The sequence below is a fragment of the Fukomys damarensis genome, unplaced genomic scaffold (genome assembly GCF_012274545.1).
Source record: "Fukomys damarensis isolate Sample0158 unplaced genomic scaffold, DMR_v1.0_HiC HiC_scaffold_1, whole genome shotgun sequence".
NCBI classification, from domain to species: Eukaryota; Metazoa; Chordata; class Mammalia; order Rodentia; family Bathyergidae; genus Fukomys; species Fukomys damarensis.
In genome coordinates, this window is record NW_022900913.1 from 26,864,241 (window position 1) to 26,890,524 (window position 26,284).

The 26,284-nt window shown below is 36.7% G+C and overlaps 1 protein-coding gene across 1 annotated transcript; it reads left to right on the forward strand.

Annotated features, from left to right (window-relative positions):
• Position 1: 1 nt before the first annotated feature.
• Dnajc21 (DnaJ heat shock protein family (Hsp40) member C21) lies at positions 2-26,284 on the forward strand (the record flags this gene model as incomplete). The annotated part of the gene is made up of 12 exons (XM_010605498.1): positions 2-80; positions 4,239-4,332; positions 5,793-5,916; positions 6,215-6,337; positions 6,863-7,167; positions 8,346-8,497; positions 14,224-14,311; positions 19,369-19,530; positions 19,918-19,960; positions 22,551-22,723; positions 25,202-25,277; positions 25,809-26,284. Coding segments are annotated over 12 exons (1,584 nt in total), but the record flags the coding sequence as incomplete, so codon positions are not given.

Genomic DNA, 26,284 nt, shown 5'->3' on the forward strand with positions numbered 1-26,284 from the left:
GGCGCTGGGGGTGCGGCGCGACGCCAGCGAGGAGGAGCTCAAGAAGGCCTATCGGAAACTTGCCCTGAAATGGCACCCGGGTAGGTGACCACCCGCCACCGCAGGCCCTCGGGAAGCCCGGCTCCCTGCTCACGCCTCCCGCGGACTCTGGCCATCGGCCGGACGTGCAGTCCTGCCCAGCCCTCTTCTCCGACGCCCCGTCCCTCCTCTCGTGGCCGCCGGTGGGGAAGCAAGTTCGGGCGATCTCGCCGGCCCCGGACGAGGGGGGAGTACTCCGTCCGGACCCCAACCTGTGGCACCTGATTGCTTCGCTCCGGGTTCCTCCTATTGCTCTTAACGCCACCAGGGATCCCAGCTGCTTCAGCCTAATTTATGGCCCCTCTCTTACGGAAATAAGTCCAGGGAGCTAGTAAAATGTCTTTTAAATAAGAATGCATGCTGTTTTTTTCTTTTAACACGCTGGCTACGCAAACCCCGTGCCTCAATTTTGACATGATTCTTCACATTAACAGTTCTAATTAGGTGTCTTCCCTGATGAAGTGTGAATGTTTCCTTCGAAGTGTTTCCTTCGGATGTTTTATTTGGTTACAGTCCAGGACTGTGTGACCTTTATGAAGTAATCCCCGTCTGGAAATTCCCAGTCTGGAAGATTGGGATCCTAAGACATTAGTAGAATCTGTTGTTCTAGGCTTTCATCTTGGCATTAATCAGTAAATATGGTTGGAGAGTCGCCAACACACGATGTGTGTAGTGTGTAGTTTCTAAAATGCTGACAAGGACCTCAGAATCTGGTTGAGAAGATATTCTTTAACACACACGAAGAGTTACGTACACGTGTAGGCACCATAGCACAACGTACATAATTGGTAGTTAGATTAATAGTATAACTAGTACATGCCTCGGGAATTCAGGGAGCAAATTATCCCTATGCAGTGAGAGACGCTAAGGCTTCTCCACAGAGGAGCTTGGCTGAATTCTATGGTATTTAAATGTGGAGAAGTGAACAGCGTGGTGCCTATGAGGTGACAGTTTGACTAAAGGGAGTGTTTATGCGGAGTCGGGTTGGCTATCAGCAGAAGTATAGGGCCCCCAGAGTCAGAAAGGTTGTCTGTAGTGGATGGAATAAGAAATAGAGGTAAAAGGTATATTCTTAGAGGAATAGGGAAGTACCATTAGAAATTGAGTTGAGAATTAGAAGTTGGGAGTTACTTATCTTCTGGGTGGGAAAGTAAGGCATAGGATTCATTTTCTGACCAAAAGCATAGTAATTTTGAGAACAATGTTTTTGAAGCATAGTTTGGAATCATATTGTAAAAGGCCTTAAATATTAGGCCAAGGACTGTGATTTATTTTGCCAATAATAGAGAATACTGGCTGGTTTATTAAGATGTCTTGGGAAGGTATTGTGAAGGCAGCTGAGGGCCTGAAGAGGGCTGGAGACAACCAAGGAGAGGATGTCATAGACCAGTAAGGGCCTAAGCCTGGCTCAGGGCAGGTATAAGGGAAAGGTGTAGGTGAGAGAGAGTACAAAGGAAAAGTTACCACTTTGGTGATTAATTGGGAATCACTGCAAGGAAGAAGCATGCAAATATTACTAAAAGACTGACTTTGAAACCAAAGCTGTCAGTAACAGTGCAGGTATCTTTTGTGAAAGTTTTAATTCATGGCCTCCTAAATACTTTTGGTTGAAAATGCAATTTTTGTGTATTTCTCCTCTCAGGAGACACATGATTTTGGAATGCTTTGCTGGCTCATTAATTTTTCCATCATTCCACAAATGTTTAATTTTATTTTGCATGTTTGACATGTTAGTATTTGTGTGTGTGTGTGTGTGTGTGTGTGTGTGTGTGTTAGTATTTTTGAGGTTAAGCTTTGCTTCAAAAAATAATGTGTCCCTTGCATAGGAAGGCTGTTTTCCTTTTTGGTACTGGGGATTGAGCTTGGGACCTTGCACTTGCGAGGCAGGCAGCACCACCACTGAGCTAAATCCCTGGCTGGAAGGCTGTTTTCCATGTTATTTAAGAAAAAAAAAATACTTTTTTTTCATGGAGGAACTGAGAATATTAATATTCTTCAGTAGTGTCAACAGTCCTTCCTAGTGAGATCACACCTTGTGAAAGCAGGTTTTCAGTGATTCACCTGACATCGATTTCCCTGCACTTTGCCATATGAGTGAGGCAGGAAAGCTTCCTGCTCTAGGAGACTCAGGGAGGAAGGTGGGAAGTTTCAGCTGGTGAGGAAAAGGCTATATGAGGGTAAATATAAGGCTCTCATTTGTGTGTGGGTGGAAGGGATAGGGAAATACGTCCCTGAAGAAGTGACATGCAGGTGGATACTGGGAAATGTAATACAGGAGAGAAGGAAAGCCTGAGGAAGAGGGGAGCGTGGCCAGGTAAGCAGTTAAAGAGTAATTGGCTTGTCAGTGAGTAATAACGGTTGAAATGTTGGCAACTATTACTTCAGTATGACTTAATCTGCTGCTGTGTTACAGCTGATGGAACTAGTTAAGGTGCTTAGAATTACTGATAGTATTAAGAATAAGGGATGGCTCTTTGATTATTGATTACTGTCTTGGACTGCATGAGAAGTAGAGGATTTTGTTATGGCATAAGAAATGGGAGTGCTCAAGACAGAGAAGGAGTGGCCAGGAGATGATGTGTTGGCTGTCTTCAGCTGGACTGCACTGTGGAAGGGGGTTAGATTCACATTGTGTTTGTTACTTTTCGTGTATAGTGAGGCTACAGGGGTGGTGATTATTTTTATTTAATATAAGACTTCATGTAGTTCCAATTGACCATGATTCTAAAGCATTTCATTTTAAAGCACCTTAGCAAAAAGAGCCATGGCACATTGCCACCCTGGGGGAAGTACTGTCAGAATTTAGTGTTGGGCCGAAGGATACCTGTAGGACTTGGGATCCGTGTGATGGGGTCTGAGCAATGGTAGCAGGATAGCCCTCTAGAGCCAGTTACAGAAATGGAAAGGCTGCAAAACTGCTGTAGGGTATATGTTTTGTCATACCTTCTAGCCCCTTAGAAGGTATTGAGTTGTAGCTTAAAGAACTCTTGATATGTTCCATAGTTGTTTCAAAGTAGCTTACTTGTGTGTTGCTGTATAACAAAATATCAGAGACAAAAACAGCAAACATTTACTCATGTAGTTCCCACACAGTTTCTGAGGCTCAGAATCTGGGAACCATTTGACTGGATGGTTTTATTTTACAGTTTCTATGTGGTTGTATCATCATTGTCTGGGAAAACAGACTGCTTCCAGTTTATGCACAAGGTTGTTGTCAAGCCTTCGTTCCTTGCTGCTTGTGGCCCCAGGAACTTCCATTCTTGCAGAGTTTCTCATTGGGCTATGGAGCTCATGCTCTGGCAGCAGCCTTTTCACACATAGTGCTCCCAAAGATGGTGAGATGGAAACTCCTCTTTCATACCTTTATAACTTTCTTCTTTCAGAAGTTGTCTTTCATAAGTTCATCTCAGAGGAAAAGTATTATGTCTTTTTCTCCTCACAGGGGCTAGCTTGCTGATCAGGGAGGGGACTACACAAGGCTGTGAATGCTCCAAGGCTGGGGTCGTTGGGTGCTGGCTACTATGCTGAGGCAAAAATGCTTCTTGAATTTTACAGTTGAGGAAGCGCAATTAAGGAAAGAAAGTACCTTGATTCACGAACTTCATTCTTTCCATGATTCTGGTCACAAACAAATTGGTCACAAACTGAAATTGGTCACAAACCAAATCAATTTCAATTGTTAGGTTCAATGTTGACTTTATGGGGAAACTTGATTCAGTTTGGGACCAGAATCTTGGAAAGAATTAAGTTCAAGAACTGAGGTCTGTCTGTCTGTGTCTGTCTTATCTGTCTATATTTTAGGTATATTGATAAAGAAAAACTTAAAGACAATGTAAGCACTAAATAACAATCTTTCTGTAACTGATTTGATATTCATTTTGCTCTTCTAAAGATGAAATGTGTACTACTTAGGGTTGTCCATCTATAGATTTCCAGATTGAATGTCTACTGATACAGTATGGCTTACAGGTAGAAGCTTGTGGCATCCAGATTTTTAGCGGTCACCTTGGACTCTGTGTTTCTCTAGTTGTTTTTTAAAATTTTGTTTTGTTTATTTTTACTCTTCATCTGTTTATGACATTTGTGGTGGAAGAAGTCTCATGTATTGTGTGTCTTCTGCTTTTTTTGATGACTAAATTGTTCTGGCTTTATTTTTACAGATAAAAATTTAGATAACGCTGCAGAAGCAGCTGAACAGTTTAAATTAATCCAAGCAGCATACGATGTGTTGAGTGATCCTCAAGAAAGAGCATGGTAAGCATGGTATTGTTCTGCCCACCCTTGTTTATTTTGTTGGAAATATTGTCTACATATGGTTTTGTTTTCATTTCATATATAAAATGAAATGTTGGAATAGGCAAGAACCTTAGAGATGATTATGCTAACTATCTGACCTTGTAAGTAATGAAACAAAATTTGATACTATGTAGTTTTAATTTTAATACTTTAAGTGATTCTCACTAATTAGGGTTCCTTTGGTGTATGACAGGATTTATGAAGTCAGTAGATTATTGTTAGACATTAAGGACTTATCTTTAAAGTATTTCAATGTAAGAATTGTAATGTTTTCCATAGAGCTACTTTATATGAAGAAATTTTGTTAGGCTTACACATTTGTGACAGATAATTTTACAAAAAATGATCTGATAATCTTGGTTTCAAAAATTTCCATGTTTGAAGTTTGAGTTTTTAGATTCTTAATAAACTTTTTGCTGTAAAGGAATATTTTTTAAATCCTGACATAACTGTGCAAGAGCCTGCTATTACAAAGAGCAATACAGATTAATTGTGCAAGTCACCTCTATGTTAAAAATTATAAGGAATAAGCTGCCCGTCAAGAGAGAAAGGCTGTCAGGAAAATTCGTACAAAATTTTTTTTATAATAAAATCAGAGAATCCTAAATTTTATTCAAGGAATTCAGAAATCTGATCTTAGAAATGCTTCTGCCTTTCTCTTAAACTTGAAATTTCCTCCTGAGTTCATTCTGTCTAGCTTATGTTCTAGACGTTAAGTTATTTGTTTTCTTTTCCAAGGACTTCCTTATATTTTTATTTAAAGCTCTGCCTGGAAACTGTCCCGTTACCTGGAGGCAATGCTGTGGAGTGTGAGGAACCTGGTTTTGCTAGTGCGGAGACTTAGTTTTGAATTCTGACCTTGCTGTTTATAGACTTTGATTATGGACAATAAGTACAGTATTTAATATTGCCGAGCTTCTATTTACTGCCATATGATAATGACTACTTTGCAGAAGAGCAAATTACTCCTATAAAGAGTAATGTGGCTGTATAAGCCTCCTCACTTAAGTCTACATAAACATAAGAGTCTTGTTCTGGTGCATGTAGATAAATTCCCAGATGTATAATTAGTCTGTGGACTCAATTGTGTCTAATGCTATCTTGTTTAGTAATATTTTTTTCATGTGGAAAGAATTCTCCCCTTTCAGGGAGAATCATAGAAATTCCTTAACTTTTTAAATTACCCTGTTCATGTGGGCTAGTATTATATAACAGCAGAAGTTCCAAGCATAGTTCTAATCTGCAGTTTTGTGAAAGTTTTTTTTTCATGTTGATATTTCCTTAAAAGTGTTTGTGGGTTGAATATATTTGGGAGGAGGTGTATATGCATCCACTAATATTTTGGCTGATTCAGAGTAGGAAGCCCTTTTGAATTTTTATTCAGCCTTCATTAGTGGTGCCTTTCTTTTTCCTTGAAGGTATGATAATCATAGAGAGGCCTTACTTAAAGGAGGGCTTGATGGAGAATATCAAGATGACAGCTTAGATTTGCTTCACTATTTCACTGTTACCTGTTATTCTGGTTATGGAGATGATGAAAAGGTAAGATAAGTGGACTCTTAATTTCTTATCAAGCAGTTAAGGCTCAAATGAAAAGAAAATTTAAAAATATTATTCTCTAATATAAGGTAAAGCAATGTTAATTTTAAAAACTGAAAATATATTGCCTTGATATTTAAGCTATCAGCACATTAAAAATCTCCAATTGAAATTTAATGTATTTGTAGTGATCATAGCTGGTTACTATAATTCTTCAATGTAAAAGTTTATCATTTAACATTTTGAAGTCCTATTCTATAATTAAACTATGAGGATTAAGAAATTGTTTCTGATTTTTTAGGGCTTTTACACAGTTTATCGTAATGTTTTTGAAATGATTGCAAAGGAAGAACTAGAATCTGTACTAGAGGAGGATGTTGAGGATTTTCCAACTTTCGGAGACTCCCAGAGTGACTATGATACGGTAAAAGTGCATTGCATCCTATCACTAGCATTTATAACTATGTCTTTTTCCTGTTTTCCAATTTTAAAAAATTCATGCTAGTCCCAGCCTATAACCTTTTTTTCTTTCTGTCCTAAAGGAACATGCAACTCTCTTAAAGCCTCCCTTATTTACTTTTTCTCTTTATGGACCTATTCTCATTCTTTGGTTAGTAAGACTGTTTTCTCATTAAATTTTTTGAAGAATGATTTATTCTGGAAAGCCTTGAAAGGACTGACTTCTCAATTGATTAAAAGTGCTAGTCCCAGCCTATAACCTTTTTTTCTTTCTGTCCTAAAGGAACATGCAACTCTCTTAAAGCCTCCCTTATTTACTTTTTCTCTTTATGGACCTATTCTCATTCTTTGGTTAGTAAGACTGTTTTCTCATTAAATTTTTTGAAGAATGATTTATTCTGGAAAGCCTTGAAAGGACTGACTTCTCAATTGATTAAAAGTGTACTTAAGTAAAAAAACTGAGAATTTTACCTATTTTCTTTGTCACTAGGTAGTCCACCCTTTCTACGCTTATTGGCAGAGTTTTTGTACTCAAAAGAACTTCACCTGGAAGGAAGAATACGATACACGGCAAGCGTCAAACCGCTGGGAGAAGCGAGCCATGGAAAAAGAAAACAAAAAAATTCGAGACAAAGCTAGGAAAGAGAAGAATGAGCTCGTGCGTCAGCTGGTAGCTTTTATTCGTAAAAGAGATAAGAGAGTGCAGGCTCATCGGAAGCTTGTAGAGGAACAGAATGCCGAGAAGGCCAGGAAGGCTGAGGAGATGAGGCGGCAGCAGAAGCTCAAGCAGGCCAAGTATGTGCTGGGTGCTGGGTGCTGGGTGCTGGGTGCTGGGTGCTGGTGCCTGGCTCCTTTAGCATCGTTGGGGGATAGAAGAACATCACTGGGTACCATCATGGGTGTTCATGTCCAGTTCTGTCTTTCTGGCCTCATTCCTTTTTTTTCACTTACTATGTAAAAAGTTTTATTTTAATTTGGATTTTTCTTTTAGAGCCCTTTATACTTGAGGTCCTTCATAGATTCTTATAAAGTTTAATTAATTATAACTAATATTAATTGAGTTCTTATTCTGTATAAGACTCCAATCTAAGTGTTTTCCTGACAGCAATTTTGTGCAGTAACTTCTGGTGTTTATTGTCCTCAATCTTGTGAGGAAGTGAGGCAGATAGGCCCAGCATCATGTAACTAAGTCTGTCACTTATCTGAGAAACTGGATCGAAGAAGTCTATTCCAGATCCTTGCTTTTGAACCGTCATGCAATACTGCCTCTTTACTGGTACTCTGGGATGCCCGGTTCATTTTCATCCCTTTAAAGTTTTTTTGTTTGTTTGTTTGTTTTTTGGTACCGGGGGTCAAACTCCAGACCTTGCACTTGCAAGGCAGGTGGCAGAACTACTCTGAGCTAAATCCCCGGCCCCTAGAGTTTTATTGTTAAGAGTTCCTGTAAAAGCATTAAATGTAGAGCATCATTGCCCCCCACACACATACCATGGCCTTGACCATTGTGCTATATCCCTAGTCCTTTATGTTTTATTCTAAGACAGGTCTCTATGTTGCCCCATCTGCCCTTAGACTTGTGATCTTCTTAACTCAGCCTTTTAAGTTAGCCAGAATTACAGGTGTATACCACTGCGCCAAGCTATAGCATTCTTTTACATGTGGTTCACTTACTAGACATTCTACTCAGTCTACTTATCTTTTGAAAGTTGGTACGTTATGTAGACACTTAGGATTTAAAGTCATCCTAAGACTTTTAATTGCTAAATTGTATGTTTCACACCATCTTTATCTAGAAGAGCAATTAAAACTAAGTAGGTTTCAGTGGTCTTAACTCTCTTTTTAACTGAGCACAGGTTTTTAGGTTTATAAGCATTGAAAGCTCTCTAGGGAATGGATTTTAAGATTAATTTTTGAAGTGAGAACCATGCAGAGACATGATTGTCAGCATAGAGGGACTGTGCTTTTGTGTCTAGACTGGCAGAGCAGTACAGAGAACAGAGTTGGATGACCATGGCCAGTATGGAGAAGGAACTCCAGGAGATGGAGGCACGGTATGAAAAGGAGTTTGGAGATGGATCAGATGAAAATGACATGGAGGAACATGAGCTCAAAGACGGACAGGATGGTAATTTTTCTTGATTCCTTAAGAAATTTGGGAAAATATTATTATGTATAAGGATGTATGCTTAGCCAGAGGAGCCAATAAAGGAGCCAAGATTTCAAACAACAGGGAACTAGAGAGAAAGTGAAAACCCAGAGAGCACCAGTGCTCCAGCCAGTTATTGCCAGGATGGTGCCAGTTTTCTTTTTTATTTTTTTTATTTAATTGGGTTTTTTATGTGACATTTCCCAATTTATAATGTGGCAAATAATTAAAAACAATATTGTATAGGCCTCACGAAGCAGTCGTTTAGTATTCTAATTAAGGTAGTTTGACCTAACAGACTCTTCTCAGCCTGTGTTCTAAGTGATTTGTGCTTCTGGCTGCATCAATATAATGCTAAATGTGCATATTCACAACTATGAGTGACTAGCCAGCTATTAAAGAAAATGCAGTTAAGCTGTAGGTCAAGTTTTTTAAAGAAACTATTTCCAGAAAAGCAGATATTGTTCAGGAATCTTTGTGGCACATATAAACTGTTTCTTTCATTTCCATATTTATGGAGAGACTTGCGTAGATGTGACAAAATGTTTCTTTTCCCCACTTCTGTCATTGGAACATGGGGTGAATGACTACCCTAAAAGGCAAAGTATAAGTTTATTTATTTATTTATTTATTTTGTGGTACCAGGGATCAAACTCAGGACCTTGTGCTTGCAAGGCAGGCATGGCGCCACTGAGCTAAATCCCTGGCCCTTGTATAAGCATTTTTAAAAAATCTTACTGAGTTTATTGGTACTTTTTAAGTATACAGTACAGTTGCATTCATCATTGGGATCTTGTACCTTTACATGACAGGTCTTGGTTCTCATTTTTTCCCCATATCCTTGCCCTCCCTTCACCCCCTCCACCCTCGCCTATGTATAAGCACTTTTTTTCCCCGACAGGAGATTTTTATTAGTGAAGGCAGGTTAGGGAGAGAGGAGAGAAGAGAGAGAGGAGAGAGACTGTATAAGCATTTTTGAAAATAGCTATATACCTCATTTCCCCCACTGTCGGTAGCTCTTCCATTAGTCAAATAGTGATCTAAACATACTTTACTAATTTACAGTATGGCTTTTCAGAATAATAGTCCAAATGATAAAATTACAAATTTATTAAAAAATGATTAGAAAATAAAGTGTATGTTAATGCTTTGGAAGTCATAATGCACTCTAAAAATGTGAAATAGTCTAATTTACAAAGTTTTACGAATTTTTTTTTTACAGTTTTTTTACAGGCCTATTTTACAGTTTTTAAAGTCTTTTTGTATCCAGGATCACACTTGATCCAGGTTTTGCTGATGGAATTGTACCCATTTTATTAATGAGAAAAGAAATAATCTGAGAAGTTATGGGGTATTCCTGAGAACATATGACCATTTTGAGATCCAGTCTTTTTTTTCAGATTTCGTATTCCTTATTAACTATTGATTAAAGGTTATTGTCTATATATATCTTTTAAAAATTTTTAATGAATTTTATTTTATTTTATCCCCCCTTAAGTCCCCTCCATGTATATAAAACTTTTTTGGGGGGCGGTACTGGGGATTGAACTCATTAACTTGTGCTTGCAAGGCAGGTACAGTCCACTGAGCTAAATTCCCTGCCCTCTCTTGTATGCATATCTTGAAAGTATACATATCGTTGAAAAGTAGCACCACATCCTCCCCTTATCCTTACTTTCTAGGCTTTCATTTAAAATATAAATGAAAATATATATATTTTGAAAATATAAATTGTGCATTGGTCCAATAGTATAATGAAATTTTTAATTATCCTATTCTGACCTATTGGAATGAGAATCATTCCTGGTGCTCAGTATCAACATTGTAAATGCTACCCACTTCTTAGTTGCTTAGCAGCTGTTAGTTGCTTGTAGTTATCTAGATTATCAGATCAACTGTTATGGTATATAGGGCCAGTGGTCAAGTAACCCTTATTTTATGTTTTGGCTTTTGAGACAAGGTCTTGCCCTGTAATTCAGGCTGACCTTGAACGCACTGTGTAGTCCAGGCTGGCCTTAAACTCCTGGCAATCCTCCTGCCTCAGCCTGCTGTGTTTTGGGATCACAGACATATACAACCATGCCCGGGAACTCTTACTTAGTAAGGGCTCCACAGCATAAGAGTAGTGATGCTGGTAATTTGGATATGCCAAAGAGAAGTCATAAAATGCTTTTTTTAAAAAAATCAATCAAAATTGCCATTTATTGATAAATTAATACACTATCAGAATAGATCTCAGAAAACAACTGATATGAAAAATTCTACATATAAAAACTTGTAGAGATACACAGTTTTATAAGGAAATTTATAAGCAGATTCACATACTAAAATAATATTTCTATTCATTTTATCAGGTAAAGAAGGATTGTGATATAAAATACAGCATGTAGAAAGAAAATAATTATAAAATTAAGGACAGAAATTAATCAAATAGAGCATCCATACACAACTGGAACAATATAGCCAATTATTTTTTATTATGACTTTTATGGTCTTATGTAAAAATAAACAGAAATATACATAAACTAAAAGGGAGCATGTCTCCAGATTTTGTAGATATCGATAAGAATATAAGATTAATTATAACGAATTCTATTTAATTTTTTCCTTTTTAAATTTTATATTATGCAGAATAATGGGTTTTACTGTGACATTTTTGTACTCACATATAAAAGAACAATGCTGGATATATCACAATACCTAATTTCAAACTATACTACAGAGCCAGAGTAACAAAAACAGCACAGTACCTGCATGAAAACAGAAACATCAAATATCAACCAATGGAATAGAAGAAAGAAATTAAGATTTGTTATGTTCATGTATCAACTCTTCACAAAAAGTGTAAACATTATGTACTGCAAACAAGTACTTTTTAAATACATATAATAAGAAAGTACTGCTATCAATATTTTTAAAAACACTAAAAAATAGAACCTACTATATGATCCAACTATATCACTTTCTAATGTATACCCAAAGGGATATGCTACAGAAATACCTGCATTCTCACATCTATTGCAGCACAATTTCCAATAGCTATGACATGGAAACAGGCAGGGTACCCATCGATAAATGAATACATAGAGAAAATGTGGTATGTAAAAACAATTATTCAGCATAAAGAGGAAAAAAATCATGCTATTTGTGGGAAAATCATGGAACTAGAGAGAATTATAAGTGAAATAAGCCAGGCTCAAAAGGATAAGAGTCATATATTTTCTCTCATTTCTAGAATGCAAAGAGAGGGGAAATGTGGATATAAAAGTAGAAGGGAAGACTACTAAACAAGAGGAAGAGAATCAGGAGAAAGTGGAAGAGGAGGATTGAAGAGGTGATGGATGTTGGGCACAGTGGCACATACCCTTAATTCTAGTACTCTGGAAAGCTGAGACAGGAAGATTGCAAATTGAAGTCCAGCCTGGGTAATTTAGAGATTTACTGAGACCTTGTCCCAAAATAAAAATGAGAAAGAAACATGGCTGAGGATAAAGGTCCTGGCTTCAATAACCAGTATCTCAAAGGGAGGGGCATTAGATATCACAAAATGCTTTCTTAGATGAAAAGACAAATGTTCTCAATTTACAGAAAAGAATCATGATGAAGGCCTTAAGGTTTCTAGTAAGAATGATTCTTCTAGGGCCCGGGATTTAACTCAGTGGTTCTGCCTCCTGCCTCGCAAGCACAAGGACCAAAGTTCGATTCCAAGTACCAAAAAAAAAGAATGATTCTTCTAATCATGACGTTATAAGGAAGAAAGCCATGCTGGTTTTACTGTTGAACCTCAAACTGAAAAGTTACTGTTGTAGCCTGTGCTAAGTGCCTAAGATAGAAAAGGCATTAAATTAGAAGATTTGGTACACCCAAGATTTCAGGTATCCCCCTGCTCTCTAGAATACAGCCTTTGCAGTTAAGTAGGGACTACTTAACCCTAACTTTAACCCTAAATGGGGTATATTTTGGTCATTTATGATGTCAGTGAGAATCTTTCAGAATCATTAACATCACTTGATAAAGAACTAAAAATGTGGAATATGAGACCAGGGGATCTTTAGTGATAATAAATCCCAAGGCACAATCAATTTCCTTATTTCTTAACTAGGATATGGGATTGTGCAAAGAATTTCCTTTGTAGTTGTATTTTGTGGCCTAAGCTCATGAAAATGATCTATAATGACAATTTTAGACCTTACATATAATAAGCTGTCTTATAAGCCTATCAAGTAGTAATAGAATATTGTAAGCTAAGTTTTAGTAAGAATTAAGTCAGTAAGAATTAAGAAGTAGCATTTATACTTGTCATGTAGAGGTACAAGATCCCAACCATGAATGTAACTGTACTGTATCCCTAAAATGTACCAATAAACTCAATTAAAGCTGAAAAAAAAATAGCATGTGTTTTTTTATACTTGTGACCTTTTTTTTTGAGACAAGGTCTCACTACACGGTTCAGGCTAGCCTTGAACTCCCCGTGTAGCCTATGCTGTACCCATGGCAGTCCTCCTGTCTCAGCCTCCCAAGTTCTGGGATTATGGGCATTTGCCACCATGCCTGGTTGACACCTAGGATTTTGAGGGTTTTCTGAATCTTCTTGTGAGCAGAACTTGAAGGATGAGGTGATTTATTTGTTTTTGTTTTTTTGGTACTGGGGATCGAACTCAGATCCTTGTGCTTTTGAAAGGCCAACTTAAGTTCTGACACCATTTATTTTTAGTACAGAAATAAAAAACTTTAATTTCTAATTTGTATGCAACTTTAGGTCCTTTTTAAAGAGGCATAAAGTGTTTTTTTATACTTGGGACCTTTTTTTTTGAGACAAGGTCTCACTACACGGTTCAGGCTAGCCTTGAACTCCCCGTGTAGCCTATGCTGTACCCATGGCAGTCCTCCTGTCTCAGCCTCCCAAGTTCTGGGATTATGGGCATTTGCCACCATGCCTGGTTGACACCTAGGATTTTGAGGGTTTTCTGAATCTTCTTGTGAGCAGAACTTGAAGGATGAGGTGATTTATTTGTTTTTGTTTTTTTGGTACTGGGGATCGAACTCAGATCCTTGTGCTTTTGAAAGGCCAACTTAAGTTCTGACACCATTTATTTTTAGTACAGAAATAAAAAACTTTAATTTCTAATTTGTATGCAACTTTAGGTCCTTTTTAAAGAGGCATAATTTGTTAACATACTTTAATTTATGTTCTAATGCAGCAGTCTCCCACCTTTTGGCACCAGGAACTCGTTTCATGGGAGACAGTTTTTCACAGATGGGGGTGTGGTGTTATGTTTTCAGGATGATTGAAGCACAGCACATTTATTGTGCGCTTTATTTCTATTACTACATTGTAATATGTAGTGGAATAATTATATGACTACTTGTAGCTGCTTCCTAGCACTAGCATCAGCAACCTCAGCTCTACTTCAGATCATAGACATGAGATTCTCAAGGAGAGTGCAGCCTAGCTCCCTCACGTGTGCCATTCACTGTAGCATTCATGCTTCTATGAGACTCTAATGCCCACCGATCTTGCAGGAGGCTGAGCTTAGGCTGTAATGTGAACAATGGGTAATAGCTAAAACTTCCCTTGCTGGCCCACCACTCACCTCTTGCTGTCTGGCTTGGTTCCTAACAGGCTTGTACTGATCCATTGCCTGGGAGCTGGGGACCCCTTTTCTGACCAAACAGGATTCTTACTATAAGCTTTCCTCTCACAGGAAAAGACAGTGATGAGGCTGAGGAAGTTGAGTTTTATGATGACCTTTACTGTCCAGCATGCGACAAGTCTTTCAAGACAGAAAAGGCGTAAGTATACTATCTTTGAATTCACCTTTTCTTTTGAGGCAGAGTGTAGCACTTTGAAAGTACTCAGGACTGTGCTTGTAGCAGTTTACTACTAGCTCCCTCATGTCACCTTGGGGAATCTTGTCCACTAGGGAAGGAAGAAGTGTTTGTATCAGCAGATAAGCCTCTTTTTTTTTTTAAAATCTTTATTAAGTTTATTGGTACATTTTAGGTATACAATACAGTTACCTTCATCATTAGGATCTTGTACCTTTACACAACTTATCTTGGTTCTTATTTTTCCACATTCCCCAGTCCTCCCTTCACCCCTTCCACCCTTCCCTGTTTACAAAGACGTTGTTTCCATGTTTTTCCTTTTACCATATTTTTTCTTTTCCCTTTTCCCTTTCCCCTACCCCTCCCATTTCCTCTATTCTTTTAGACTTTTTCTTCCTATTACACAGTACCAGTTTACATTTTGATCCTTATTTACACTTTTAGTTTTTCACATTGGGGAACCTATTTGGTATTTACACTTGTGTGACTTATTAATTTCACTTAAGAGTATGACCTCAGTGCATCACTTAGCTATAAATATCTCTAGTTTCTCATTCTTGATGGCTGAGTAGTACTTTATTTTATAAAAAAAATACACATTTTTATCAAGCCTCCATTTGATGGGCAGTTGGGGTGTTTCCAAGTTTTAGCTATTACAAAGTGTGCTGCTGTAAACATGGCTGAGCATATATTGCTGTGATATGATTCTTTTAATTCTTATGGGAAGATACCCAGCAGAGGAATAGCTGAGTCAAATGGGACTTCTAATCCTAGTTGTTTGAGGTATCTCCATATTGAGTTTCATAGTGGTTGCACCAGTCTGCACTCCCAGCAGCAATGGGGAAGGGTTCCTATCTCCTCACAACCCTGCCAGCATTTGTTATTGGTTGATTTCTTTTTTTTTTTTCTTTTTTTGGGGGGGAGGTTTGAGGCAGGGGTCTCACTATGTAGTTGAGACTGACCTGGAACTCACACTGTAGCCCAGGCTGGTTTTGAACTCACAGCGATCCTTCTGCCTCAGACTCTTGAGTGCTGGGATTATAGGCATGCGCCACCATGCCCGGCTGGTTGATTTCTTGATAGCAGCCATTTTTTCTGGGATGAGGTGGAATCTCAGTGTTGTTTTCATCTGCATCTCTCGAATGATCAGTGATGTTGAACATTTTTCCATATGTTTATTTGCTGCTTTTAGTACTTTACAAAATGTCTGTTAATTTCAGATGTGCATTTTTGAATTGGGTATTTATGTTTGGGAGTCTGATTTTTTTTTTAGTTCTTTATGTATTCTAGATAGTAGACCTTTGTTTGAGGAACAGCTGGGTAAAGATTTTTTCTTAGCCCTGCTTGTGATTGCTCTGGCAGTGCAGAAGCTTTTTAATAAGATGAGATCCCAGTTGTTCTTTTTGCTAGTTGCTGTGCTACTGAGGATTTCTTCATAAAGTCTTTTCCTATGCCGATACGTTTAAGTTCTACTTAATTTAGCTTCCAGCAAGTTTAGTGTTTCTGTTTTAAAATTTAGATGTTTAATCTACTTGGATTTTAGTTTAATGCATGGTGAAAGATAAGGGTCTAGTTTTAATCTTTGGCAAGTTGAAATCCAGTTTTTCCAACACCATTTATTAAAGAGGCTATTTTTCCTCCGGTGCGGATGGTCGGCTCCTTTGTCAAAGACGAGGTGGCTGAGTGTGTCACAGTTGTTTCTGCAACTTCTAATTTGTTCCGCTGATCCCCAAGTCTGTTTCTTTGCCAGTACCATGCTGTTTTTATCACAGTGATAAAAATCTTCTTACTGAGGATTTTTGCATCTATGTTCATTAGGGAGATTGGCCTATAATTCTCTTTTTTTGGTTCATTCAGTCTTTTCCTGGCTTTAAACCAAAATAACACTTGCTTCTAGGAATGAATTTGGAAGTATTGCTTCCCTTTTAATTTCACTGAAAAGCTTAAAGAGTAGTGTTAATAGTTCTTCTTTAAATGTCTTGTAGAATTCAGCAGTGAAGCCATCAGAACCTGGGCTTTTCTTTGTTGATAAATTTTTAATTGCATTTTCAGTTTCACTGATTGTAGTTGGGGTGTTTAGAATTTTTATATCTTCTTTGTTCAACTTTGGTAATTCATATGTATCTAGAAACCTGTCCGTTTCTTCTGTGTTCTCCATTTTATTCAAGTACAGGTTTTCGAGGTAAGGTTTGATTATCCTCTGGATTTCTCCTGGATCTCTTGTGACTTCCCCTTTTTCATTCCTAATTGCATGAATTTGAGCCTTTTCTTTCCTTTTTTGATAAGGTTCACTAAGGGTTTAGTGATTTTATTTATTCTTTTGAGAAACTATTTGATTCGTTGAGTTTTTTTGTATCATTCTCTTGGTCTCCGTTGAATTGATTTCTGCTCTGATCTTTATAATTTCCTCTCTTGTATGAGCTTTGGGTTTCTTTTGTTCTTCTTTTTCTAGGAGCTTAAGATTCAGCATTAGGTTGTTTATTTGAGCTCACTCTGGTTTCCTAGTATGGGCATTCACTGCTATAAATTTCCCATGTAAAACTGCTTTCATTGTATACCATAGATTGCTGTATGTTGTACTGGCATTATCATTAAATTGTAAAAACTGTCTTAATTTCTTGTACCAGTTGTCACTCATTCACTATTCCTGTGTAATAGCTATTTTGTAAATACACATCCTGTTTCCAGAAGAAAGTTCTGCTTGTAACACAGGCAAGGGGCCTAGACCAAATCTCCTCATATCTACTTGTTGGCATCAGACTCACTTTGAGCCATTGCTATTCCTTTTAGGGTATTGCTGCCAAACTAGGAACTTTAACTTGTCCCCAAAGAATATATTTGCTGAAATGGAAGCACTTCATCTTGTGGGACATTGACAAAGAGAAAGGAAAGAAAGGCTACCATTATAAAGGAGAGGAGAAGAACATGGGAGAAAATGAAAGTTGAGTCACTAGAAAAATGAAGCTTAACCTGTGGTGAAGAAGAAAGGACAGCAAAGGAATTGAATGAGGCAGTAGAAGTGACTAATATTACTGTAAAACCCCAAGGGAAAAATGGCAAGGTAGTAAGAGAAGTGGCAAGAGGTGGAAACAGAAACAAGAAAACAAAGAACAGTATTTTTAAGATTATTTTAAAATTTGGAAATAATGTCATACTTCAAGAAAAGTTGCGTCAGTGTTGCATGCTCCATTTACGTGTTGCTAATGTTTTGCCCCATTTGGATGTTCTTGCTTTCTCTCCCTCTGTCTACACACACACACACACACACACACACAGTATTTTCCCCAAATAATTTCAGAGTAATTTAATGCTCCTTTACCTCTTAGTACTTAGCTCTGTATGTCTTGGGAATAAGAGTATGTTGTGAACTTTAGGAAATTTATAAAACTGAGAGGGTATTTTTGTCTTATTGCTATATTTCAGTTTTGTTAGTTGATCCTTTATTATTGTATGTACTGGTGCTATCCACTTCAGTGTAGAATCCAGTGTACTAGTCTTTTAAAATGTCTTTTCCATAGAAACTTTTCATTTTGAGTTTGTCTATTTCTTCATGATTAGATTCAGTATATGCATCCCCAGGTGTGATATTGCAGTTGTTTATTTTCAGGGGTTCATATCTGGAATCATAAAGTCCTCCTGCTCCTCATTGGCAATGATTGTTTTGATCATGAAGTCAAGGTGTTGTCCAGTTTTTCTGCATAGAAATGATGCAATAAATTTTAATGCAATAAATTTTCCTTGGAAGAATGTTTAATTTCTGGAGAGACGCTTTAAAACCCTGCAAATAATTCTAGGTACTGGAATGGGAGGAGCAGAAGAATAGACAATGCTCTTGTGCCACTGTAGGTGCCCAGAAGCACAAGTTAGGTCTATGCTGAAGAGAGGGGAGCATGTGTAATGGACATTGAATTTGACATTAAAATGTTTGAATGTACAAAAAAAAAGCTTTCCTCCTAAATTCAGCATCCATTAATGATTTTATCTGTTATGTATTGAGCATCTGTCCCTGATTTGAAAATCTGAAATGCACAAAATCTTAAATTTTTTGAGTGTAGACATGCCACAAGTGGGAAAATTACATTTGATCTCCTGTGGCAGACAGATCACAATTAATATACAGCATGTTAAAAATATATAAAATTACTTTTACTCTTTGGGTACAAGGTATATGTGAAACATGAATGAATTTTTTTGTAGCAGCCCATACTAGAAACCCAAAAAGATAAACAGGAGACATAAAGTAGATAGTGACAACAACTTTCTTTCTTTATTGGGGGGTTGGGGGAGGGAATATGTTGGGAATTGATCATAGCACCTTAAACAATCTAGACAAGCAGTTTACTACTAAGCTACATTTCAAGCCCAAGTTTCCTACTTCCTTTTCGTCATCTGGTACATTGTCAGTTATGTTATATAAAATATTTAGCTGCCTGTATACATACTGAAATAAAAATTGCCTGCATATTTTTGAATAGTTTCAGAGATGTGTCTGAACTCATATTTAAGGCTATAGGTGGGAGTGAGAAGAGAAACCTCTGGGAAAGATTAAAAAGGCAAAAGGAAGTAAATTCTATCCTTTAAGCCCTCATGTGACCATTTCTGTAGTCCAGGAGTCTTCCTTTTAATGTTAGAATGTATGTCTTGCAATTTCCAGTGACTCCTCAAACTCTGTACCCTGTCCCATAACAAACAAGCACTTAATACTTACTAATTAAAAGGAAACTGTGGGGAAGGTCTTAATTGTAAAAATTGAAAAGCCAAAATAACAGAGAATTTGGCCCCCCAAAAGGAGGAGAAAATGTTTGTAAATAACAAGAAAGAAATGCTGGGATCCAAAAAGATAGAGCTTGGTTATATGCTTCCAGTGTCCTTCATTTCTGGGCCGTCCTAACAGGCTTCTGTAGCTCTGTATAAAGTCACAAACATTTTGCATATTCAACTGGCTGCAATTATTCAGCAGCATAGCTGGGCATGTGTGAATGACTCCTAGGGCAGCCGCTCACATTGGATTGTTCTTTCAGCATGAAGAATCATGAAAAGTCAAAGAAACATCGGGAAATGGTTGCTTTGTTGAAACAACAGTTGGAGGAAGAGGAAGAGAATTTTTCAGGATCTCAAGTAGATGAAAATCTATTGAATGCCAATTCTGAGGAAGAAGAAATGGAAGATACGCCAAAACAAAAGTACTTCGAAATATGAAATATCACTAGACATATTTGTCACATTTAAAGATAATGTTTAAATGCCATATCTCAAGGAAGTTGGTTTGTTACAACACTATTTTTACATCTCTTATAGTTAATGAAATTTTATGAAGTTGAAGTATAGGTAATGATGTCAAAGATAATTTTTAGAGAATATATGTGACTATATTAAAAAACAGCTTCATACATACAGTACTATTCATTTAACCACCGTTATTCTAAAAAATGACAGTGTGTACATTTTCTTATCCTTTTGATGCTTTATGGTAATAAATATTTTAAATATTGTTTACCACTAATGTATCACTTTTCACTTAGTAAATCTTCAGTCAAATATTTGACATACTGATTTATATTTGCTCTTAGGCTTTCTAAAAAACAGAAGAAAAAAAAACAGAAGCCACCACAGGTATGTTCAAAAATTCTTTTTAAATAACCACTATAAGTTTGCAGTGTTTTTGTTTATCTGTATAGTCTGTAAAAATGAGAGAACTTTCATTCCATAATTTTGTTAGTTGTAAATTGATTAAAAGGAAATGAAACCTTTTCTTTTTTTAGTGCTCCCTCCATTTTGTGTATGAAACTAATTCACTTGGCATTGTGTGTTTAACAAATTTTAATACAGAACTCCCCCGGTATGTATTAGCTCAGTGCCACTTTTTAAAAGTGTGGTATGTCTGGTGATAGAGCTCCTAAGTCAAGACAACAATTAAAATCTGGAAAGGGATTTTGGTTGTTGTATATCTAGGTTTATTCTGCCAACAACATCAGTGAAATACTGCAAAATATTTGGTTTAAAACTTGTAATGATTTGACTGTTAAATAAATGTTTTTATTACTGAGAAACTTAACTAGTTTGAGTCAAGGTCTTGTTAAGTTGCCCAAGATGGGGTTTGAACCTTGATCCTCCTGCCTCAGCATCACAGAGTGCTGAGATTTCAGGTACACACCGCCATGCTCAGGTTGGGAGAAGTTTTTTGTATGATTTTTTTAAAAGTTGTATAAGCCAACAAGGATGTTAAAAGAAAACTTGAAAAACTGGAACTGAATGTAAATAGAAACCAGTGACAAAAACAGTGATTCAAATAACTTTTGTACATACTACACTGAAATCTTTGAGATATAGTTAAAAGATAAAATTTCATAAAATTAAGTAAACATTGAACTTAGTCGGCTTTTCAGTGTTATATTTCTAATACTGTTGTGCATATTGTAGGATAGAGCAAATGAATAAATTAGTGCTGTTGGGAACCATGTTCTCTGTGGGAGAAGGGGAATACAAATGTAAATGCGCTGAAGTTTTGGATTGGGATTGGGGATATTGGTAGGAATTTACAATTTAAAATAATTAGCACCTATAAGCAGTGATAACCCCTAGCAGAAAGCAAACCTAGGGTCTGTGTCTTAGTTTCTGTTCCTTTCCTTCAAGAAGGAAACAGAGTTTGCTCCTTACAGAAATGAATGACTCTGGGCTTAGATGGGAAAGACAGTGAGCCCAGAATGTCTTACATTAGAAACTAAAGAAGTAATGTACTTAGAAACTGGTGAGCATATGTCAGAAGTCTTCAGAATCTTACTTACAGAGCCTGCAAATTGGGAAAATTTGAATCAGTCAAAAAGAATAATGATAATATATTTTCATATGTTGATTTTATTAAAAAACTCATGTATCAAATATTGAATTTACAGAGTTGAAGAAAGGAGGTGGTAAAGCTTTATCACAGAACATGAGTTAGTACAAATGCAAATGGCATAAGTAACTGAGATAGAAAATCACAGTTCTCCAACTATCAGCCTAATAATATAATGGTCCAGGCAGGAGTCATAGATGATGCCATATCCATTAGGTGAAAGGTTATTGTGGACAGCAGAGCAACGCAATCCCAAAGTTGTACTCTGCAGATTATATATTAATTTTAAAAAGGAAAAAGACATTGCAAAATCTGGTAAAGCCGCCTAATAAATAATGAAGCTTGTTAATATTTCTGGAAAATGGAACAAGTGACACATTGCCTCTTGATCTGTTGATGTACTGAGGACACAGCATCATCTTTATAGTGCCATTGCTAGAAATGGATAACCTGAACCTAATCATTTGGAAACAGCCAGACAAAGCCAAATGATGAGACATTGTACAAAGTAATCATCAGATTGCCAACATCATGAGAGATTTTACAAAGATAACTTCTGGAATAAGATAGATTAAAGAGATAAAATAAATACAGTGTGTGGTTCTTGATTATATCCACTATTTGGAATTCGTAAAAAAAAATGGCAAATTTAAATGTAGACTCTAGAAGGTAATATCTTTTAACTCCTGGTATATGATGAGGATGAGGATCATGACGCAGAGAATGTTTTTGTTCCTAGGAGGTAAGATGGCAGAGATTAATGTGTGTCTGAAAGTTCAGGGAAACAGAAAGGGCTCTATTGAGATAGCGATAAGAGAAAGAGAGTGAGTGTGCACATGCACGAGCTCAGCAGAGCGCCACTCAGCAAAGCAGATGTTGGCACTCGGTAAAGTTGTGCTTTCCAGACAGAGGAAAGATTTCTGTAATGTCTGTCTATTCGTGGCCTTCTTTTTTTCAGGCTATAAAAGTTAATAGTTGCTCCTGACCAATCATTTGGAAAATGTAGAAAAGTATAAGTATCTTCTCATTCTATGTATAGAGATTACGTGATATTGTATTAAATTGTGATTGAACTGTATGTATATTTTTTTCTTCATCTTGGTAACATATTTTTCAAATAATTGAATAATTGAAACTTAATGAATTGACTTCATGTATTCAACCATTTCATTTATTAAATAGGTGGATTGTTTCAGTTTTCCCTAATTTAAAACCCTGTAATGAGCATATATTTTTAACACCTGCTTCTTTTATTTCCTGAGATTTACTCCTACTAGAGTATGGGACATTATCAATTTATAACTGTTTGGCAGATGATAACAGTATTAGTATAGATTTGTTTGTAATGGTATGTGTTTTAATATCTAGAATTATGATGACAGTTTCGATGAAAGTGGAACTGGGGAAGTAGAAAAGGTTGATCTAGAGGATACTAACTTAAATCAAGACAATGCCAAAGAATTAGAAGATAGTCCTCTAGAAAATGTCAGTGTCACAGAGACCATTGAAACATGTGATGATCCAAAAAGTGAAGCTAAAAGGTAGGTCAAAATTGCATGTTGTTTTCTATTCACTGAATATTTATAATAAGGACAGCTTTTATATATCAAATCTTCACGACTAAGTGTAAACTGTACTGAAGTGTATACATATACAAAGGTATGCACACGTGCCTACAAATAAGATGTGCTAAAACTGTTAGAGCAACGAGCTTACAGACAATTCAGCAACATGACCAGAATCACTTTGACTGGCTTGTTTCTTTTCCTGCCATGCCTCAGTCATGTTCTATGCTCCTCAGTCCTGCAGTGTTCTCAGGACACACATCAACAGCTTGGGGTCTTACTGCTCAGAGGGGTTGTGGATGGAGCTAGGGGACAGCTCACTCAGGGGAGAGAGTCACTCCTTTTCTTCCCCTCCTCTCCTTGTCTGACTTCCTCCTCCTGCTTATTCCTTGGGGGAAGATTGAAATAGTAAGCTGTCTTAGGTTCCCAACCTCACAGGACCCTGAGAAAGAGTGAAAGTGACACATTAAAGTGGGAGTGTGAATTGAAAAAGCTCAGCTGGAGCTGCAGGTGTTGAAGTGTACTTAGAGATAGGAATTTCCATAAAACAGCATGAATGAAAAAGAATGTAACTGAGGACTCAGTAGGGCTCTGGCTATATAAAAAGGAGGACAAGGAACTACACAGGTGGAAATGTCAGAGCTTTGAAAAACTTTGTAGAGTGGAAGCCAGGAAGAGGAAATTAACATTTATTTTACTACTGCTAGACATTTGCTCTCATTTTACAAACAGAGAAACAATCTTACATTAAGTCTGGTTCAAAAAGTTAAAATAGAAGGAAAAAATGGAAACAAAGCTTTTGTGCATAGGGAGGTGGGTTTGAGGGGGGATGGGATTGAAATAAAATTTATTTTTAAAAAAACTGGTCCATCGGCAAAAGCTAGTAGATGAAACAGCTGACATTTAATTCCTGTCTAGCTCCACGGGGCCCAGGTGTCGTGTAAGAGTCCTTTGGGTTATTTGGGGGGCATCTGGGGAGGGCCAAGACGTGGGAGTATAGGCCCTTAAATCTCTTAAAGCTAAAAGGTGTTTATTACTTTCCATGTAACTTGCACATGAGAATTAGCTGGAGGAAGATAAAGAATTCTCCGATTTGGACAACCATTGATACAGTTCAGTTTTTAAATTTCAAGAAAAACATTAGAAGCATTCATGTTACCTTGTCACTGAAGAGGAATGGCAGGGCTGAGATAGACGCATCACTGTCCCTACTCCTCCTATCCTACCAGCCTCCTGACAATGGGGCTTAACTGCTGGGCCCTCTACTGCAGATCTCTAGTGATGTGGATGCTCTGGCTATCTAATGAGAAGTGTTTTGTTAAATGTGTGGGTGCATACTTTTTAAATAAAAAATAAAGGTCTTAGGGGCTGTGGGTTTAGCTCAGTGGTTCCACCACCTGCCTCACAAATGCAAGGTCCTGAGTTCGATGCCTATTACTAAAAAATAAATAAGTAAAAACAAAGGCCTTAGATACTAGGTTCTGATGAATTATTTGCCAGCAGTATTGCTCTGAGGTTTTATAGACATTTATGGTGTATCTGTGATGATTTTTTGTTGTGCTACTTGTTGTCTTGTATACCATTACACCATTTTCTTGAAATTTCCAAAGCTGGCTAAATGCTACATAGTGGCATGTTGTGCTCCTAGTTAGCATCTTTAAATTAAGAAAGGCATATTTCAGTTTCTGCTTGAAGGGTAGTCTACTCATGGAGTGTCTGGAAGCATTATAATAACATTCATTCATTCTATTTATAAATAAGTAGCAACCAGATTTTTACTCTAAGAATTTGATGTTTACAAATGAGGAAAAATACAACATGACTAAGGAAAATTCAGGTTCACAGAGGAGGTTGCATAGAATCATGTTCAGGGTCCAAGCAAAACAGGAGGAACCTGACTAGGTTGACTGGCAGCATCTGGTTTACAGGGTTCACAAGGACACCCGTATCAGTAAAAAGGATCCCATCTTTTAATAAATGTAAATTTCGTATATTGAACAATTTTATGAAAGATTTATTATAATGTAGTTTTTTTCTTTCATGGTGAATGAATATGTCCATTAAAGACTTGATCAAATTTAAGAAGTTGGTATTTTGAGAATCTACACTTAATGTCATAGCTCATCTATGATGAAGATGGTTTGCTTCAATAAATGGAGTATTAAAATAAATGCTTTACTTTTTATAAAAATATGCTGTATACATATTCAGAGATTATTTTAGGGATATTAGCTTTTGTTTCAACTGTTTTAGATAAATTCTTTAATTTTGTGTAATTTAATTTGATCTCTAAAGTTTACAAGGCTGTTATGTAGTTATTTAAATTAGCTATTAAAGTTAATGAATTAGCATTTTAAAGTACATCTCATCTTTTGAATGTTCTTGGAAGATAGAGCACCATTAAAAGGTTTATATTATTTATTTTTGTATTAAGCTGTATAATTTATTTTCCAGTATTGCTAAACCCAAAAGAAAGAAAACCAAAGATATGAAAAAATCTGTCAAAGTACCTGCTGAACCACAAATACAGGTAGGTCAGAATCATTTTTATGTCTCTTTAGTGGACCTTGCTTAAGCAGTATAATATTCTGAAGATAAAAATGCCTATCTTCCCCAAAGAATCTGCAAAGTTCAGATCCTTCAGTGATTTTGCAGGATACTGGTTCGACTTTTCTATGTACTGCTATGTTTTCTTCAAAGTAAAAAGAAGTGCAGTGGCAATATTAGATACTACAACATTTAACTTTTTAAATTTTCCACTACTTTGAATCTGCAATGTTGGTGATAGGAATTACATGTGTCAAGTTCTAAAGATTAGTTGTAAAGCACGTTCTCTTTAGTCTGTGTGGTACATGCTGTAGAAATTCTCAGACCCCTTAGAGTTTGTGATGTTGGTTAGTGAGATTTCCAAGAACATCTGCCTTCATTGAGCCTATTTTGGTTGAGGTCTATTTTGTTAAAATGTTCTTATTTTTTTGATGCTTAATCTGAAGTCATAACATAAAACACTACTCTCAGATGATAACACTTGCCTTTATTTTTGATTTTCTTCCCTTTTTAGAGTGATGTTCTTATCAGCTGTACAACCTGCCGTAGTGAGTTTCCATCCCGGAATAAACTTTTTGACCATCTCAAGGCTACAGGTCATGCAAGAGCACCTCCATCATCGTCTTTAAACAGTGTAACCAGTAGTCGAAGCAAGAAAGAAAAACGTAAAAACAGATAGAAATTTTGCCAATACTTTTTTGCTTACTGTGTCCAAATTTTGAAACCAAAAACTGAACTGAAATCATCTAAAGAGTTACAATTTCAGTGATTTGCAATTTATTGCATTGTGGAAGATTATTTTTTAACTTGTAAAGACACTTTTTTGTTCAATATATATTTTTTAGACATTTCACTAGTGATTGAATTCTACTTTTGCCGTCTTAATTGACTTGAATGTCTCAAAACAGGTAAATATTGTAAAGTGCATATCTTGATTTCTCATGTAGACAGAAATGTACAGGGAAATTAAATTATTTTAACACGTACAAA